This window comes from Mytilus trossulus, chromosome 14 (genome assembly GCF_036588685.1).
Source record: "Mytilus trossulus isolate FHL-02 chromosome 14, PNRI_Mtr1.1.1.hap1, whole genome shotgun sequence".
Lineage (NCBI taxonomy): Eukaryota > Metazoa > Mollusca > Bivalvia > Mytilida > Mytilidae > Mytilus > Mytilus trossulus.
In genome coordinates this window covers 24,731,207-24,752,606 of record NC_086386.1, presented here as the reverse complement: position 1 = coordinate 24,752,606, position 21,400 = coordinate 24,731,207, and the positions used below count along the sequence as shown (strand labels likewise).

The window sequence follows — 21,400 nt, the reverse complement described above, 5'->3', positions numbered from 1 at the left end:
GCCCCTCTTTTGTAGACGAAACGCTACCTGCCGCAAATATAAAATTTCAATCCTGATATCTATAATAAGTTTATTTTACAACCACTGGGTCGATGCCACTGCTGGTAGAGTTTTAATTTCGCGAGTGTATCACCAGCCGAGTAGTCATCACTTCTGTGCTGACTTGAGTTATTATTAATATGTTTGTAATTATTAATTAACTGTTTACAAAACTCTGATGTTGTTTTTTTAATAACTAAGACTTTCAACCCTTTTCCGTGCTTTTGACCAGACTTTTGTTAATAAAAAATCAATGCATTTAAATGGTTTGACCCTTTTTTTGTTTTGAGTTCCATACCTTGGCTGGTTAAGCACCTGAATGCCCCCAATAAGGGAGTTCCAAAATACTTTGGGTTATGATATCGCTTTTTATCTTTAGTCTCTTCTGCCAAATACAACGTTTGCCATAAAATGTCGTCCGTCTTATACCCTTTCATATTGACAACTAAACACAAGGAGTGTTTGTAATTAGAATACACGACACCGTTATCATATGGATGTAACAAGAATTTGCCAAACATCTTTTACATTTGTAAAATATACCCACTTGTCAAAGTTAGAACGAGAATAACCAAAGAAAGGTTACTAGTGGGGTTTCTTGAATAAAAAATAAAAACTTCCTATAGACCATGGTTTATTTTGTCAATAAATATGTTATTGGTTCTTTTTTTCATTTCATAATAAATGTTAACAAATTTAGGGTTAAGAATGGGGTGTAAGTTAGTTATACACCTCGAGATCCAGACACACCTATTCCTCGGTCTTTTACAATAACGTGTTCGACAGTTTCACACTATAGTTGTACGTAGATATGTTGTTGTATTGTATTCATGTGATTCATGTTGTTAAAACTACAGGATTCACACCTGAACACAGAATCATTATAGAACTCGGGTGCAGGCTAGAACCTCATTATAATATAATTGTGCAAATTCTTTAGTACGATTGTGATTTTCAGATATGCATGTTACTCGCACGTTCATGTAACATAAACATGACCTCTCACGTTCATGTAACATACACATGACCTCTCACGTTCATGTAACATAAACATGACCTCTCACGTTCATGTAACATAAACATGACCTCTCACGTTCATGTAACATAAACATGACCTCTCACGTTCATGTAACATAAACATGACCTCTAACGTTCATGTAACATAAACATGACCTCTCACGTTCATTTAATGTACACATGTGTTCTATTAATGTACGAAGATAAATAAGCGCATACATTTTAAATGTAGCAAATGTGTCATACTTTGATAAATATCATATTCTGCATGATATTTTCACGTATCAGGTATGTAAAGATGCCATGCCTAAACAGTGTGTGTTTTACACAGGTGAACTCAACTTAGGCCAAACGTGAATATATATATACAAGTAAATGATAAAACTATGTATAAAACAAACTGTGAAAATGGAGTCTCGCGCATACACCGCAAGTGCAATGCTTTGTTATTGACGACCACTTCACAAATTATATTATTTATATACATGTCTGAATGAATAACTATCTGTATACATCTATACAATTCAACTGGATTGTAACAAGCATTCGTTGGCTCTAAAAACAAGCTTCATTGCAATCTGCAGATGTATCTATAGGAAATAGAAAAGACAGCTGGCAATTGAAAATCTTAAACGGAGTGATAAAACTCATGTAAAAATCTCCATATAACATTATTGTTAAAGGATAGAATAGCACTTATAAAAAATACTTGAACTTTATATAGACAGATGCAAAACATGGAAACACAATATATCCAAAATAGAAAATAGACTTTTTAAACCTGGAAATGGCGTTTGAACTCTTACATCGGTTATCAAACATAACAAACTCCTCGTGTAATCCAAAATCAACCAGCATTTTCCATGTATAACCTTTCCGCTATTTACCCACAGTTCCATCAACTCCCTACTCCGGTGTATGGTTGTGTGCCGATCAGGGCATTTTATGTGGTCAAAGATATATATTTCATATATATCTCATAAAAACATTATATATGTTCTTTGAAAGAAGTGATTAATCGATCATTGGACTAAAAATATTTCTTTCATGTAGTACCATCACCTTACCATTGTTCTTTTCGTGTTTAACCTCCAGATAAAAAAGAATTATACCCAAATAAATGTACATAAGTTCTTCATTAACTCTCCATTCGCCTTATTTCCTAAACTAGAAATAGCTTCGATATCATCTATCCTGTGACAGAAGAGACCACATTCTCATAATTGATTCCTGCCGGAAATATACCTCATATGCTTCATATTTTTTTAGAACAAAAGTACTATTTCGACAATAACAATTTTTACAATAAACTTTATTCAGTTTTGAAATTGAAGTTATTAGTTAATCATTTCTTTCTCAATGTATTTGAATAGAAAATATTATGTTTATAAACAAATGACATTGTGATTGCAAATTACGACAAAACTCGCGAAATACGAAATCATTGCGCAACTTTATGTGCAGACGGCGCGCAAATTTAACCCCCCAAACTACAATGTACCTTAATATTTGTAAGTTGTATGTGTCGTTTGGTTCTCCTTTTTTCCCAATGTGCTCATTCATATCCGTCTAAGATATATAGATTATACTACTGTATCGAGTGTAATACGATAATTATCCAGTCGAAACAGATATATTTAAATTTTAATACGTGAGGACTGCCGAGCATTTTGAATACTTTAAAACTAACTGTCAAAAGTTTATAGATATCGTATTGCACAATATTTGGTTGTGTTATACACAATATGCAGACAAATTCAATCCTTCCTTACGAATTATCTGAAGAAAGATTTTTCTTCTACTAATAGATGTGACATCATCAAGCATGTATTTTAATAACAATCGAATTTTTACTTAGAAAGTAGCGAGATCAAACAAACTACACATTGATTAATTACAAATAATCAACATGCCAGGAAAAGGATAAATCGTCTAAAGATTAGAAAAATATGTTTATTACAAAGTTGAAGTTACAATAAAATACATTACATACAATGTACTAATAATACATACATGGAATACATTTTTTGTTTTAGGTATAAGGTACACAAATCTCTAAACAACACTTTGAATCAATTTGTTAGCCAATTACTCGATAAAAAATTGTACCAATATAAAAAAAATGGTAAACTTTATTTAATAGAATTCACTGCTTATATGTTTTGTTCCATTATATGTTTTAGGCTGATATGAGGAACTATTATATTATATTTAGGCGGCTATCTTTGCTACGCTGAAAGTGTTATAAACATCAAAAAGTTCCGTTCCAGTGGTAATTTCTACCCAAATCGTGTCGCCGTCTGCCAGAGCATAGTCGATAGATAGTGATGCTATGTTAAAGGTTTTATCAGTGAATAGCCACCCCAAAATAAGTCCTTTCGTCCCCGGTGGTGCGGGACCCTTCCTTACAGTAAGATGGGCGGATTTAAAGCCAGACATCAAGGTAACAGATATTAAGTAAGTACCACCTGTAGCTGGAGTAGTAAATACACCCGTCAAGGGGTTATATGCAGCAACACCAGCAGCGCCACCGTTGTAAATTGGCTTGTTGTATTTGACTATATCTCCTGTAATGAATTCGTGTTTTCCTGATTCTAATGAATATGACAATGCAGCTGAAAAAATAAATAAAAATATATTGAAATAGTATAATATACACATGTATACACGAACATATAGTATGCCTTTTACAAATCATTTTACATTGAACAATGTATTATTAGAGATGGTGGTAGATCAGCTTGTTTCTCCGAAATAACATTGTCAACCGAGGCGAGTTAAGATTGACAATGTTTATCGACGGGTGACGATTTGCTCTATCATCCGTTACATTCATTTGAAATGTAACAAAAGTGACGAGATGTATGTTAATTATGTAAAACAGTATATGAAAAACCTCATAGCCAGAGATAGAGCAAACTGTATTTCTCGTATTATCCAATCAAAATTTGGTATTTCATCGTAAGTTTAATAACACATATTTATAACATATAACAACACGTTATTCTCCTACGACGTGCATTAGAAATTTTGAAATTTGATAGCTATTTAACTACTTTTATGCAGTAATTCCATTTTGCTGCATTTCAAAATCTTTTCTGTTTAGATTTGCACACAATGTGCTAACAATATGAACTCAATCCCTTCTCTTCTTAACAAAATATATCAAAATCTTTTTGTAAAGTAAGTAAAGAATGAATTGGTTCCAGTTACACTTTTGTCATGTTCATATACTGATCAATAGATGAAGTTACTCTTTAAAATGATAAATGAAAAAAGTTGAATCTCTCGTCAGGCATATAGTTTAATTATGAGTACAAAATTTTGTCTATAAGGGAACAAACATTGTCATTATAAACCAAGATGAGATATCAAAACTTCTATTTTTAGTGTCGGTGCAGCAATATAAATTGAAATATTTAAAGTTAGATCTTTAAACCGACGTATCTGTGTAAAGTTAGATCTTAAGGGCATCCGATACAGTTTCAAGGGAGTTTACTCTTGGCGCGACGTTAAGCGTTTGAAATCCCGCTAAACGTCACTTTTTGCGGGACGCAATGCGTGTAATGTTCCGTAATAAGAAACGTAATGTGGAATTTTTATGCTCCAATTTCTGTTTCTCCCGCATGCTAACTTCTACGCCATTAATATTTGTGCATTCGATTCTAACAGGATAACAGTCTAATAACATTATAAGAAATAAAAAAATACTGTTTCTTTGAGCTCTTCTACAAAATATCGCATAGTGAGCAATCTCAAGACGACTGACCCTTTTGTTGTATGTCAATTATCATTTTTGTTATCATTCATTATCAATGATTGATATTTTATTACATCACAAGAAACCAATGATATTTTAAAACTAATACAGAAAATGTAGGTTAACGCCGCTAACAACTTTTATAAAAGAACAAAGTTTTTGAGGACTCTCAGGAAGATTAGTTCAAACTAATGGGATCGTCCTCTTGAAATAAAGATTATTTATTTATTTTATTTTATTTAAGTTCCTATTTCTTCCACGTTGCACGTATTTTATCTAACAAGAGGCAATAGCCAAGAATTAATATGTGTATACATCCGTAAAAAATTTGAAGGGACATATTATAGTATACAAATACCCGCGTCCGTCTGTCCGTCGTAAACATGGTACAGCATATTATCCAAAATCATAAGACGACGGGCGTATCATGAGTTCGTAGAGCAACTGTTTATTATTTATTTTTTTATATTTTTTATATTTTTTATAAATATATTAGAGAAATGACGAAATGACAGCAAATACAGTGCAATTTCCAATATAATCAATATTTCCGAATGGCATAACTCTTTTAAAGAATAGTTGATATGCAGTGATTTTCGAGCGTGTCCATACGATATCAGTTTTATAGAAAGTTAACAAGAATTGTACACTTGAAAAATTTAATTAACCAGAAGGACAGACAGAGGAATGGACGTGCGATATTTTATGTACGCGCTATATGGTGGAAAAAAATATATAGTTATTGACCAACGCCATGAGAGAAGGATTTTAATCGCAACTAATCCAATCGTATTTGCCAAATAAAAAAAATCACAGTTGTAGTTTCATTGTTTGGACAAAAGCATTCTTTAGCAAATTGGAAACTTCTCCTTTATAAGATTTTGCTTTTGTTTTCTGACCACATTAAACAGAAGATGTGTTATAATTGCCAATGAGACAACTCTCAACAAGAGACAAACATGATACAGAAATTAATAACTATAGGTCACCGTACGGTCTTCAACAATGAGCAAATCCCATATCACATAGTCGGCTATAAAAGATCACGAAATGACAACGTAAAACAATTCAAACGAGAAAAGTAACGGCCTACTTTATGTGCTACAATTTTTGTACAAAAAAAAGTTCCGTTTACAGGATAATGCTGAGTTCACACGTAATTCGAATTCGATTCGCATTAACTAATTCGAATTAGTTTAAGTTCGCATTCAAAATATTTTACGTACTAACGTAAATTCTAATTCGAATTGCAATGCGCGTTAAATTTGATTTACTGTCCAAACGACGTTAACTTTTAATTTGTATCAACAAAACCGGATTTCTCAGTGAGTAAAACGTGAATAAAAGGATTTTAGGGAATATTTGTTAAGCTGGGGTCACACATTCACGATTTTTACTACCGTCCTCGAACGGGACCATTCCCGATTAAAATTTATCAAAAGTCTGATCAAGATCCTGTGAATCGTGGATGGAAATTCAAACGTAAATCAAAACTTGTAAAAAAAAAATAATTTGATCACGACAACAATCAGATAGTGTTCAGGAAGCGACGATATTCAACCGTTTCTAAGCGAATTAGTCCCGATAATCCCGTTCTGAATCCGCTTCTAACCCGATTTGTATTTTTCGCCAGATAAAATTCGACCTTTAACGACCGAGTATGTCACGACTTCGTCCCGCCTCTACCGAACGTGATCCGACAGAGATCAGACAGTGACCAGACCGTGAACCGACGCTGACGGAAGATATCTGTTAGAAAACTGTCGGCATATTCGGGATGATCAGGTACTGTCGGAACGGAATTCTATCACGGTCCGCTCTATAGCATTGCAAACGGCTTTGTCTGGTCTCAGTCGTATTGTATTCTGTAATTATCGGGACTCTGACGTGGGTATCATTGATTAATTTCGTATTAATAACGGGACTGTTTCTGAACGGTTTCGGCAAAAAACGGTTCGCAATCGACAAGATCTGGATGCAATCTGGACTCAATCGACAGAAAACCAACTATGCAAAATTACTCCAAATCATTCCCGTTCCACAAGACACCGTCCAGAATACACAAGACATTGTTCGGAATTCGATCCGATACAGCAGAATCTGTCACGACATAGCCACGATTGTAATCCGACTAGACAAAATCGGCTGAGTTGTCCCGAATGTTACGGGACGCACCTAACTGTCGTGGTGCTTTGCCGAACTATTCGGACCCTTCCCGACCCGTAAGAATCTGTTACGAACTAAAACGACTGTGTTCAGACAATGATAGGACATTCCAGATAATTGAGGATACTAATCCGACTTTTTCACTTTTCGTGTGGTATTGCTGTCTGATCTCAAACGGGAGCAATAATCGGCAATGTGTGAACCCCGCATTATGAAACTGCAGCCCACCAAACAAAACAAAAGAAATCTAGAGGTCAACATACGGTATGAAATAATATACGAGTGTGTACAGTAAATGTATCTGTATGTCAAGTTCTAAATTGCCGAGTCTTTAATTTTAAAAGCCGTAAAAATTATCAACAGTCCGTAATAACTGTTTTTGAGATCTTTCTCACTTAGACCACAAACGGAGAGAGGGATTTGTTATTCACATGATTTTATTTCCAGAAAAAATATTACCAATTTATAGATAGTAATTTACACATGTTACAAGCAATATTTATATATCTGAAAAATGTCTCCGGTCATTTGCAGAGATAACGTCGAAATTGTCTGCCAGCGACGTCGTGCACTTTAGCGCTAACGTTGAGGTTACAAAGGGGGGACGCAATTTTTAGGATAAATCGCGTTTATCATGGAATCAAGCACGGTGACCTATATTTTTTATTTGGGATTTGGAGAAAGCATGACAAAATACAATGTATGCAGAAAAATTATAAAAATGACATTTTCAGAAACAGTTTATTTCTATTTTTTTATGTTTAAAAAAATACCACTTTGAGCATATAGTCCGCAATGACAAGCAAGGCTTGAATAATTGTATAGTTATTCATGTAGTGATTTATTTTTTCCCTTTTTGTCATTTATCACAGCTTCAGATTGAACCCGATCTTAACTTAATTTACGACCAAAAATATCTGCTCCAAATTTTTTTAACATTGCCTAACTTTTTTACAAAATTGCACAAATCCCCAATTTTCAGCCTCAATTTCCTCGAAATCAAGCACGGTGACCTATGTTTTATTTTGTGTTTTATTTTATAACTCGCCAAGGCCTACAACATATTACAAATTTATAAAAATGACATTTAAACGAGAAACTGTATCGGATGCCCTTAAAGCCGAAATAATTGTGTAAAGTTGGATCTCAAAGCCGACATAATTGTGTAATCATTATATTAGTCAATACATCATTATACGTTACTATATTTATTGATTGGTAATACTGACATACCCATTCTTTTGTTTGATTAATGTGAGCAAATTAATTTGATTTCCTAACTATCCTTGCATATCAAAACTACGGATTCCTAATGCAGGTTCATTTTTGTTTTAATAACAAAACGAAATAATAGGACCCTTCATTAAAGACAATCAGTGTTATTGTTGTACACCAACATTACTGTCATTTAGCATGTTTATATTACCCTGTAACCAAATGTTAGATATTGTCATAAATATATTTCTATTTAGAATACGTATAAAACCCTTGTTATTCGATGCTATCATTACCAAACTGTAAGCTTATGAATATTTACGGGCTGCTACATTATTAAACGGGTTAGAACTTTGCCTTCGACCAAAACCTTTTATGATTTGAAGAATATGGTCTTCGTTTATTTATGCAATGTACGTAAACTTATTTTAAAGGGTTACAAAAGCGTTTTCGATATGCAAAAGGCAAATCGAAAATTCCCTTGAAGATTGAATACATGTAGTAATGTATATGATAAGAAACATGGACAATTTATCGTATGTTTACAGCCAATGCAAGCGAGCGCCAGGCATAAGTTGAAATAGTAAATGGTGGACCAAGGCAAACGTTAACTACTATGGTTTAAGCAAGAGTGATCGAAGTGAGCTTTGTGCAAGACTCGTTTTAAAGTTGTTTTGGTGGCTGATCCGTCTAAGTTGATTTTTTTGGCAGTCACAAAATAGTCTTACTACAAGCAGTCTTCTTGTTAAGTTAATGGTTGTCGTATTTGTTAGTCAAATTAAGCAACACGATGTTCTTGAAACACTTTTCGCTATCAATACATTACATATTTGTACATTTTGGAAAATATAGAATAATAGGTAGTTGAGTTTTCGATACTGACTATATCATGTGGAATATCTAGACGAGCCCTTTAGGGCGAGTTAAAATATTCAACATGATATGGTCAGTATCAAAAAATCAACTACCTATTATTCTGTTTATCGGTTATTATGACGTCACGCAATGATATGACGTCACGCAATGTATTGCCTAATATTTTCAGTGATACAGCCAGTACGTCGATACTCGAAAATATTTGTCAGTAAGATCAAAGAGAAAATATACGAATTATCGATAAATTAAAATCTTACCAGTACTTGCAAGACACATCGACACAAACAAGATCCCTGTTAGAATAGTAGTCATTATAATTGCCTTTGAAGTTGATGAGCGTATCTGCAAGAGAATATTACCTAAATAATATTTATATGATTCGTAAATAAATACATGCCATAAGGAAAACATCGTACATGCATGTGTTTAAACATGCATTCATCTTATTCAGTAAAAAAGTATAAACACAAATATCGAACTCAAAAAAAAATTAAAAAAAGAAAAGTTCGTAAAACCTAACCAAATCAAACACTCTATTTTATAAAACAACAGAACAAACGTAAACGATATTTCAACTCTTCAACTTAAGGCGATCCAAATGAAGTTAAATCAAAATTTAAAGAGATGTGCCATATCTTGCAAAAGTCAATATAAGCCAAGTAGTACAAACACCACACCATATGGCTTTGAACGATCCGTGTGGTTAATTAACAGAAAAACGTACCGGGAGTGAGTGTATCAATAATAGTTTATTTCAACGCAGGAACTCTGAAACTTTGCTTGAGACAAACCATAACAATGCGAAACCATAGTATATTACAAAAGCATTTTCATTCAACAATTGAAAATATATTAAATAAATAGTTAAAGATAGATTTTTTTACGACATTTATGAACAAGCTATTGTATAATTGCCAATGAGACAACTCTCCACAAGAGATGTTAGTTGATTATCTTTTTCTACTGAACTAACAACATGTATGCATAAAAAAAGAATTCAGTATACTTGTAGTATTTGTGTTAACAAAACAGCGCGATGATATAAAATGTAAAGGAAAAAACAAATAAAGATAAACAATCGTTTTTTTTATACAACTTATTTTCTGAAATAATTAGTTTTGCTAAATCACTTATGTAAGTCCTTTTAATTTCAACTGTTAGCAATTATTGAAGAAAATACAAACACAAACACTTACCTTTATAAATAATATAAGGCTCTGCTGCTACAACTCTGAAGTTGAAGTTGTCAATCAAAGGTGTATGGATATATGTATAAGGGAACAACAGTTTATATATCCTAAGTCACTGTTATGCATATTCATTTTTCTAACACATCAAACGAAAACAAAACAGGCTGCAAATGTTTTCAATTAAAAGATATAATAGAAGTTTTAATGCATAGGAAGCATTTTAAGATGTTTATCTGTAAAATTGTCTTTTCTTCTTAACCAAGTGAAAAGCATTGCTTTACACCAAAGATGTTATCATGAATCATGAAAATGCATAAATGCACATTTAAAGGGAGAGATGTTCTAACATGAAGTATATGTGGATTTTTAAAAAGAGAAGGGGTAATAACTTTGATTGATATCTTAATGTGCCCTGTTTAAATTTTTCTTATGTTAATGATACAATACAGTTTTTAATAATAACCAGTTCATGCGATACAAATATCCAAATCGTGGAGTCTCTCTTAAGATTATCAATGCGAATTTTAGCAAGTATTAAATTATCGTTTACTTATTGGTATTTATTTTTTATTTATGATTTTCTTAAAAAGAATCAAAAATATTGTTTTTATAATTTTAAGGTTTATCACCCATTATTCTGATCTGCCAATTCTTGAAAGGTGAACCTCAATTCTAAAATCCAGCTCCGGAATCCTTATACCGTAAACAAGTTTTCAAGTCTTCTTTTCCCAATATACCTCTGTGAAATTTAAAGTATTATTTAAGGTTAAGTCGTAGTCTTTAAAAAAAAGTACACACAAAAACTAATGTTTGAATAGACATAAATAATAACAATTGTCCGTGTATAAGGTATCATCATTAAGGATGTACTCATTTATATATACTTTAATCCTCAAAATTGAATACATATTATTTTGATGATATTCAACTAGCAAGAACTTAATTTAGATTATTTACTTCAAGATTTAGCGTGAGTATTCCAAATGAGAATTTAAATAAGAATTGTTTGTCAATTAAGTGAGAACTTTTTATAAGTTTGTTAAAGTTGGAGCAAGTAGGAAGAAAAACTTTCAACAGGGGTTAAATTCTGTAAATAAATCTACGTCATTAGGGACAACCTATCTGGGGAAAGCTGTTTGAATAAAACGGGAGCCATATGTCGGTTTATAACGTTGGCATACATATTGTTTGATAAATGGGTCATAACTGATTGAAAGTGAATTTAATCTACAGTTTGATAGTTATAAATATATCTAACAGTTTTTGTCTCCTCCTCCTCCTCCCCCACCTCCACCTCCTTCCCCTCCGTTTTCCTTCGCTCCTTCTCCTTGTCATCATCCAAATGGAAGTATATATTACTCTGATTATGAATTTGATAATTAAAGTTGTGCTTATAAACTTGTAAGTAACCCTTATGTAACCTATGCAAAAATGCATTGATTTCAATGTGGAAACCATTATTAGTACTTGACGTTTTCACTACCTTGTGAATTCTAGCTTGAAAATCACTATGCGCTCAGAGGCAAATAATTTTATATTAATACCAAGGTTTTAATGAAACCCTCTCAACTAAAATAAATGCAACTTTCAAAGGAAAGGATTTCCTCATAACAACATTACTTTTTTGTTGATCATCTTTCAGTTTTCATACTATCGTGGTTTATGTTTATAATTAAAATGATATAGTCCCCTACACACATTATACTTTTGCACGATCATACATGTACAATACTTCTGTTAAAATAAAAACTTCAACAATCCTTTGAAGCAAATCGTTATGTTCATTAGACATTATTATGTATCCTATTAATACTCTAAATACATTTATTTAAATACTGAAATATCACATGTTTTTTCTATTTTAAGGTGTTGACAAACAAAAAGACAATGAATAAACCACAAGGTATATTTTTTGTGTTTAACCATTGCTTTTGTAATTGAATTTGCTTGTTATTCCGGTTTTGACAATACTAATTCGATACTTTAAGTTTGGATGCAAACCTAAAGGCATACGATACAGTTTCAGGGGAGTTAATGACGTTGCTAAGGTTAACTGTAATTTTTGGTGACCTCGAACTTCGATTTTATGGGGGAAAGATGCATTTTTCGAATGATTTTAATAATAAGCTTGAAAACAGGCACATGGTTTAAAATTACATTCAACTTGACACTGTACATAGGTCATTTGTTCCAATTTTTATGAAAAAAATTAACAACTAATTTTCTTTAAAGTAGATAAATATGAAGCCAAAAATTTTTTTTTCTTCTTCTATAATCACGAAAGGTTAATACCAATGAATAATTTGTATAAAAAAAAATTACACAAATTAAGTGAAAACTTTGGAAAAGAGATATCAACAGCCCAGTAGTCAGCACTTCGGTGTTGACATGAATATCAATTTTATGGTCATTTTTATCAATTTCCTGTTTATAAAACTTAACATTTTTCGAAAAACTAAGGATTTTCTTACCCCAGGAAGAGATTACCTTAGCCGTATTTGGCACACTTTTTTGGAATTTTGGGTCCTCAATGCTCTTTAACTTTGTACTTGTTTGGATTTATAACTATTTTGATCTGAGCGTCTGGTGTATTAAATTATAATCCTGGTACCTTTGATAACTATTCTTATCTGTTTACAAAATACTGCAAGTGTTTATCTGTTTTATCAACAATAATGTCTGATAGATAGAAATATCAAAGAAATTCAAATCTAAAGTAAAATTCTAAATTTCAACCTCATTTATCACTTAGTTTAGCATATGGAATTAGATTTTTTATTACATATTTGAATTCACTAAATGACAAATAGCTTTACTGTATTATTGATTTTTGTAATGAAACAATCACCATGGGATCAAAACTATATCGTATGCTTTATTTAACATAATGCTAAAAAAGCAAGCTCGAAATATTAAACTAGAAATTCAATTTAAAACATTGTGTGTGGTTTACAAGTAAACTGCTTCCTTCAAGCTTTATTGTTTGCGGATATAATATAAATAGGAACAAAGTTCTTATGACTCAAACTGTCATGGATTACTCGAAGAATTAAACAGAAAGGTCGAAATTTTTATGGGATTCTGTAATAAAAAGATGCAAAAGTCTTTTAAATTTTTCCTCTTCTTCATAAACATACACAAAAATACACTACATGAATAGAATCAAATATTGCCAATGAATTTGTTAGACGAATTCGAAACCTCTAAATTTTGTTTCTGTCATTACACGATTTCGATGTCCTACATTCATCATATATCTATACTTCTTTACATCAACTCTCATATTCGTTACAATTGTCCTTTGCTATTGTTAATTATCTGTTTTTAGATGCTGACGTTCCTTTGTCACCATCATATGGTGTTTATGTATCTCAACTTGTACGATTCGCTCGTGCATGTAACAATGTATTAGATTTTAGCGAAGGAAATTTATTACACCAGGGTTTTCGATATCACAAACTAGTCAAAACATTAAATAAATTTTATCATCGGTATAAGGAAATCATTCGTAAATATAACTCAACATGCAGGCATCTTATACGTTCAGGTATTTCACATCCAATCTTTTATGGTAATGTTCTTTACAACGCACACAAATGTCAGTACTCACTTTAAATATACTTATTAAGAAGTGATATAGTTACAATATTGTTGTTATTAACGATTGCATATGTTGGCTTTAATATTGATTCACTTATAGGGTCTGTGCATCGGAATAAAACACATTTATTCTAAACCCATTTGTTGGCATGACACGGGTTATGTTCTTTTCATATATTTCATTATGGTATAATACTTAACCCTTAACAGGAGAGGTTGTGCCTAATATTCATATGATGAAGACATAATCTGTCAATCAGTTTGATTAAGGTCTAGATCTGGAGCTGGCATGTAAGTAACTGCTAGTAGTCTGTTGGTATTTATGTATTATTGTCATTTTGTTTATTTTCATATCCGGACATCGTACTCGTTCTCAAAAACTGAGTTTAGCTGTGCGTATTGTTGCGCGTTTGTTTTTTCTACATTGGCTAGAGATGAGGGAGAGTTGAGTTCTCAAAGGTCACGTTTAACCCCGCCTGAATTTTGCGACTGTCCCAAGTCAGGAGCCTCTGTCCTATGTTAGTCTTGTAAATTTTTATTTAAGTGTCTTGTGTGTATTTCGGATTTTATTATGAAGTCCATTATCTCTGAATTAGTATTCCTTATTTGTTTAGGGGACAACTGAAGTGAGTTTCTCTCGATACATTTAAGACCCATTGGTTGGCTTCGGCTGTTGCCTGCTTTATAGTCGGGTTGTTGTCTCTTTGACACATTCACCATTTCCATTCTCAATTTTATAGAAACACCCTGATAAAATAATTGAGATATTAAGACGAATATATGGTTAATTTGAGGGTCAACTTCTTGCAGGTAGGTTGAGCTTTGATCATTAAAGAGATAACAATAAACTGATTTTTTTTAATAATAGCCAAAGGTAGATGTATATATGAGAGCTAATGACTAATGGGTAGTAATAAATTACTACGTATCTACGATGAACCGAGAACATGTGTTATGGTATAGAACCACTAATTCAGGCCCGGTAGGAAAGAACATACAAGAAAGTAGTACATATTTTAAACAAAATAGTTCCTACGCATAGCTTTTTCAATAGTGGGAATATTTAAATGGTTTCAGTATCAAATGAAAGCTTGGGGACTTGTTGACAGTTTTACTTGAATAATAAAGAAGGCTATGAAATTTTAAAAGGAGGGCACGTTTTGCCTGTTGTTCAGATCAGGAGTTCCTGTTTTTGTACTATCAAACTTCCGTGGACCAGTACGCTCTAATATGCAATTAAAGGTATGCTGATTTTTTTCAGCACAAGTCAGGATAAGGTACAGTTTTGACATGAATTAACTGCCACTTTATTTGAACTTAAAACAAAGTAGCCATTAATGCTTGAAATTGCAGAATTTAACATTGAAAGCAATGGGGCGATACATTAGTGGGTTTATACCCTATTTGCTGAAAAAACACCTCTTTTTTCGTGCATTGTGGGATGGCTTATTTCGCTTAGTTTTCTTCTTTTGTATTTTCATTTATAGTTCGTCATAAAAAGAATTCGTTCCATGCTCAGATTAACGAATAGTTGTTTCTATGTAAAGAAATAAGTGTTTGGTTTACATGAAAAGTAGGCATAATTTTTAGTGATGAGTGATCACAGATTTCAAAGAATTGTAAAAAAAAAAAATTTACCAATACGCTGAACTATCATTCAGACGTAAACCTCTCAATTTACCTTCTGTCATTACAAAATACTGATGTATTACAGGCCGAATAATAACTATATCAACATTCATGTATAATCACCCTCATAGTGTATGTAATATTTGTTCATGTATAACATAAATCAAAGCCGATTAATACACCCACGATGTCATTCAAGTCAAGGAGTACCAAGAACATGTTACGAAAGCAATACACAGAGCACATCGTTTCCTGGACATTACGGTTGTTCATTTACGGATTATAGGTTTTACTCCACTAAATATAGACAATGCAATTTCCTATAGAAATTCGTTTTACTTCTAAGATATAAGACCGGTTTTTATCAAAACACGAACTTCTAAGTGTGTCAACTAGAATTTACTTTTGTTTCAAATGATATTGAAAAGATAAGTAAATCTGTAATTCTGTTTCCTGCTCTTTTTAGTTATACTTATTTACATTCATAATATATTTTTACAATTTATAAATCAAAAAACTTATTTTCAATTAATAACAAAAGGTATATATATATATATATATGAGAGCGTTCTTGAATACTTTACACTAAATCACCTCTCTTTTGTCTTTGTTTCTGAGGCGGTAATTCGATATGCAATTTATAACTTCAACCCCCCCCCCCCCCCAAAAAAAAAAATCCTCCATATCGCTATTCCCTTGCCATGCAAATAGTGGCTTTTTGTCTTAACTCTTATATTATCATGCATGGATAACCACCAACGTTAAAACATCGCATATAAAGCCAATATTAACCTTTAGTATTCATCTACACTAATAGTTATGTAATATTTGTTTAAGATGGTACCAATTAATTATCAAATTAATTCGGCTCGTTTAATTTTCATAATTTTTTTACATAGTATTTACCTTGACCCTTTAACAAAAAAAGTAAAATTTCAAAAAACTTGATCAAGACACATCATCGGAAAAAACTGGTTGGATATATATAGCTGTTTGGCAAACACTGGTTTTGATCATTGATAAGCTACATATTTTCCAACGTGATTAAAACGTTCTGTTGATTTTACAGAGTAAAAATCTCTGTAGTATTATGTACCACCTTAACTATTTTCATTAAATCCCAGCGTTTGTCGTCCGTAGCAGATTTGTTTTAGTATACGAGATGGATCTGTGTCTAGCAGGTCTTTCCTTTATGTCATTAAAAGATACTTTGTTCAAGGCTTACCGACAAGACAAAATTAAATCTCTTAAAATAGGTCGTAAACACTAGCTTATATGGATATGCATAAATTATCATATTTATGTCTCTGCAAATACAAGTCTTTACTTACGCATGACAAAATGTTTTAAACTTGTGATTTATACAAATCTACTAAATTGACAAATTGACCTATATCATATATTTGTTTAAAAGCTTGACGCCTCAATGTATTTACAGTTTCCAGATCAGTTTCTGTGTAGCAACATTCCAGCGGCACCAGTATGGAGTACATGTTTCTCAATTGATACGTTACTCTAGAGCTAGCTCAACATACGTTGATTTTGTTGAACGAGGAATACTTCTTTCTCAAAAGTTGCTAAGACAGGGCTATGAACCAATCAAATTAAGGTCATCACTCAAGAAATTTTACGGTCGCCATCATGAGCTGATGGTCATTATGACAAAAGTGTGTAAAAAGTAAAATCACAAAAATACTGAACTCAGAGGAAAATCAATACGGAAAGTCCATTATCACATGGCAAAATCAAATAACAAAACGCATCAAAAACGAATAGACAAGAACTGTCATAAGAAATCATATCTGATATTCTTTCTCAGTCATAATAACCTTCCATCATTACCGAACTGAACAAAGAAAAAACACGATGAGTGCGGTATACGGTGCGGAAAATGCTTACCCTTCCGGAGCATATGATTTCACTCCCGGTTTTAATTGGAGTTCGTGTTGTTCCTTATTTAATATGAGGAAGGCGCTACCTTAAATGCCAGCTTTATACCAAGACAATGTCCTATATATATTGATTGGTTGTTGGCTGCTTAACGTCCAATGGCAAATATTTCATGCATGTTCAGGACGAATGTTCTAGGCTACATTAACATATAGTTTTTTTCTTAAATAGAATAAAAAGTGCAAATTGAAAATGTTATGGAAATGATAAATGTTTCAATGTTTCAAAAGGCAGGAGTAGGTATGGTACTTTTTTTTTCTTATCAAAAAATATTCAATTTCCAAATTGATGAAAAAAATATCTGTTCAGGAAGAGGACAAACATTTTTTTTCAGATCTTCACCAAAAACGATTTTATCTTTCAGACATGCAAAATAAATTTATCTTTTATATATCTAAAACATTTAAAACATCCCAAACCGCACAGGTAAGTCTGTACACATCACAGGTATTTGGGGAATGGACCCCCCTTTTTTTTGGACCTCACTAAAATAAAATTTTGGCGTTTGTTTTATTCATTTACAATTTTCTACAATGTATAAACATATATCATGTCTCAACAAGCTGCTTTTTTCACTTGGGGCTCGTATGGATAGTAAAAAAATATTGTAGTCGACTAGCAATGGATTGTTGAGACTTGATATATGTTTATACATTGTAGAAAATTGTAAATGAATAAAAAAAACGCCAACATTTTATTTTAGTGAGGTCCAAAAAAAAAGGGGGGTCCATTCCCCAAATACCTGTGGTACACATTAGTTTTTTAGGTGAAAATACGGTCGTACATGTATTTGTCAATTTGTTACAATGAACCTTAATACTAGTGTTAGATTTTGACCAAATGATTTATATTGATAGCGCTGTCAGAATGGCTTTAATAAAAAAAAATCCGACTCAAACAAAAAAAACATTTGTATTCCTGATCATTTCAGTTTATGGGTTCTACATCAATTTCATGTACTAATTCAGAGTCAGTTTTATGTCATTTCTTGCATATATTTTTTTTGCTAGCTTACTTTTCAAGTTTTTATTATATGAGTTTTGACAGCAAATTAAAATTGAGAATGGAAATGGGAAATATACAATAGCTTTCGAGTAATGCTTGATAATGTCATAGTTGTTTTCAAGAAGACACATTTGGTTTCCAGACAATAACTTTAGTATAAGTGAATAGATCTCTATGAAATTGTGCTAGAAGGTTCAATACTCAAAAGGAAGATTAGAAATGATTTTGGGGTTATGGTACAACATTTTTGGGGTGGTTTTTACCAAAACTTTTGGTTTTTCTTAAAACAATTACCATATTTTATATAATTTACATTGATTATTACTCATCTTGTATATATATAGATTCTTACATTGATACCAGTGGATTAGCGGATTTATCTAATCGAGATGGTTAAATTATCAATTTTAAAGTCCGAGCCGCGCGGCGAGGACTTTAAAATTTATAATTTAACTATCGAGATTTGATAAATCCGATAATCCACGAGTAATTATGTAAGAATCTGTTTCTCTAATGATTAAAAAAACATTTTCTTTTTTTGTTAACCGAAAATCCCCTTCGAGTGCCTTTCAAATTGCACGAAGTTGTCAATTTCATTAACACCTGCTATCAAATTTTGATTCATCCAGTTAGCTAAAAAGTTCATGACCCTTTAAATCATCCAATGATCTTTTGAGATCACCAGCAACCACACGTTGATTAAATGTTTTTATACAATGGGTTCGGAAAGGGATAAATTTCGATAGAATTAGAGAAATATATATATAGATTCAACTAATACTGGTTTTGCAGGAGATGCACACAAAAAAGGGTGGTTTAATTATTTCATCTGTAATTTGTGCATGTTTTCCTACGATTTGTAATTGATAGTATCATAATAAAAAAAATATATCTGGTAAGTATATTCACAATTGGAATGCGCCAGTGCGCGTCAAAAAGATTTTTTCCAAGTTAATTCCAAAAATTGCACTTTATTTTTTTTTCTCACAGAAACACATGAGTTATTTGTAAACAAAACACTTGCCATTGTTTGAAACTTTCAGTAATCAAAATTTAGGACCTATATCTAACATATTGTCCATGCTATTTTGATCTGAGTTTTTATTCATACATATACTGGCATGGCTGGTGCTGTTCCCAGTTGTCTTCTTTTTCTGTTTCTTGAGAAGTATTTGTTTAACCTGTTCAGTCACTATAAAGTGTTACAATTCTTATTTAGACGCAACACATAAATAGTGACCAAAAAGGTGCTGCTTTCACATGAGAGAAGCTAGAAAGAAAAAAATCTACACATTTTCAATATTTTTGTAGGACTATCATATAAAATTAAGGAGATATATAGTTAGAGACTGCTGCTGAATAGAAATGTTTGGGTTGATCACCTGCAGCGATATTGCTGGCTTTTTTCAAAACTACCTGTGCCCTTTTTTATTGGGAAAATATGCGTCATTTTCATCAAATTGGGAAATTTAAGATAAACCATGAATTTGACTGAAGCTTCAATTTACAGACCAATTTTCAAGAGTCAAACCCTGTTTTAAAATAATACCCAAATTTTTCAGTGATGATACATAAATAGACCCTACAATGTGGACATATAGGTATTTTAGGCAAGAAATTGTTTAAATGAGAGTTTTTCAGTTTGTATTCATGCACAATTACCAATGAGACTGCACTGTTTGGGAAAGAAGTTTTCTTTTGGGGAATTATTTTAAGCCATTTTTTTTCAAATTGGGATAATTCTCCAGAGAAAAAGCCTTTATAACTCTCCACTAATTTAAGGCAAACAATATTACTAACCGTATACCGGTTTTCAAATTAGTCCATATCGAAGTTTGAAGGGTCAAAAATATAAAATATGCTTGATTTCATCTGACATAAACAAAAATTGTATTTTTTATAAGCTAAATATACATCTGTTCTGCTGTTGTATCAGGCTGTGCACGGGGAAGCATTTTATTGTATTTAGGTTTGAACTTTTTTTTGTTTTGGTCCTAAAAATAAATTTGTAGTTGTAAAGTTGCTAACATGAGAGTACCCAAATTGCACCTACATTGTCAGTTTTTTTTTATATAGAAAAAGATGCTGGTTACAAATTAATTTTTGTTTTACATTGTCATATCAGGGCCTTTTATAGCTGACTATGCGGTATGGATTTTTCTCATTGTTGAAGGCTGTACGATGACCTATAGTTGCTAATTTCTGTGTTATTTTGGTTTCTTGTGGACAGTTGTCTCATTGGCAATCATACCACATCTTGCTCTTAATTCGCTCTTTTTAGAAATATGATAATTATATAACTTCACATGGTGAAAGAAAGCTTGAAAGATTTCTGCAGCTTTTTTTGTTGAATACATGTAGGTGCAATTTTGGTACTATGATGTCATATAACCAAAGTGATAAATAGGTTGAAATGTAAACCTGAAATTGATATAGTGATAAAGTACTTGGTATATTGAAAATGTTATGATCAGGCCACTGCTGCAGCTTGAATTTTAAAGGATGTAGCCCACATACTTCCAAGTAATCTGCCCTGTATATACCTTTCAAAGTCATGGTATTCTCATGGGTTATCATAATAATTCCATCTTCCAATAAAATCTAATTTTGGACAATATGGGAGCATACAAGATACAAATGTATACAAAATGTATACAGTACTAAATCTGAGACTACTATAACACTGTGTACGGTTTTATAGGGAAATTGAGAGTGACCAATCTCTGTGTTATAGTAGTCTCAGACTAAATGTACTACTCAAACTCAAGTCGCAATTTTTTTTTATTAAACTTAGAGAGAGAAAACAAAACAGTGTCCATCTCCTGGGACTTTTAAGGTAGATATCTGATATGTGACATACTCAATTAAAAGATTTGTTGAGAGTTTAGTTTGCCAAAGGAAGTATCAAGCAGATTAGAATTGTCAATTATTTGAATATTTTTTTTCTGTGTTT

At 32.1% G+C, this 21,400-nt stretch overlaps 1 protein-coding gene across 2 annotated transcripts in view; it reads right to left on the bottom strand.

The window, feature by feature from the left end:
- Positions 1–10,355, bottom strand: part of LOC134697276 (uncharacterized) — a 93,756-nt gene extending 83,401 nt beyond the window's left edge. The window contains exons 1-3 of one of the 2 annotated variants that reach the window (XM_063559449.1): positions 10,270–10,355; positions 9,331–9,415; positions 3,174–3,671 (exon numbers count right to left, since the gene is read on the bottom strand). In XM_063559449.1, coding sequence (XP_063415519.1) covers positions 3,268–3,671; positions 9,331–9,385 — 459 coding nt within the window. In that variant the 5' untranslated portion in view covers positions 9,386–9,415; positions 10,270–10,355 and the 3' untranslated portion in view covers positions 3,174–3,267. Of the gene's footprint in view, positions 1–3,173; positions 3,672–9,330; positions 9,416–10,269 lie in introns of those variants that run through there. The other variant, XR_010103092.1, reaches the window with a different exon arrangement.
- Between the last annotated feature and the right edge of the window lie 11,045 nt (positions 10,356–21,400).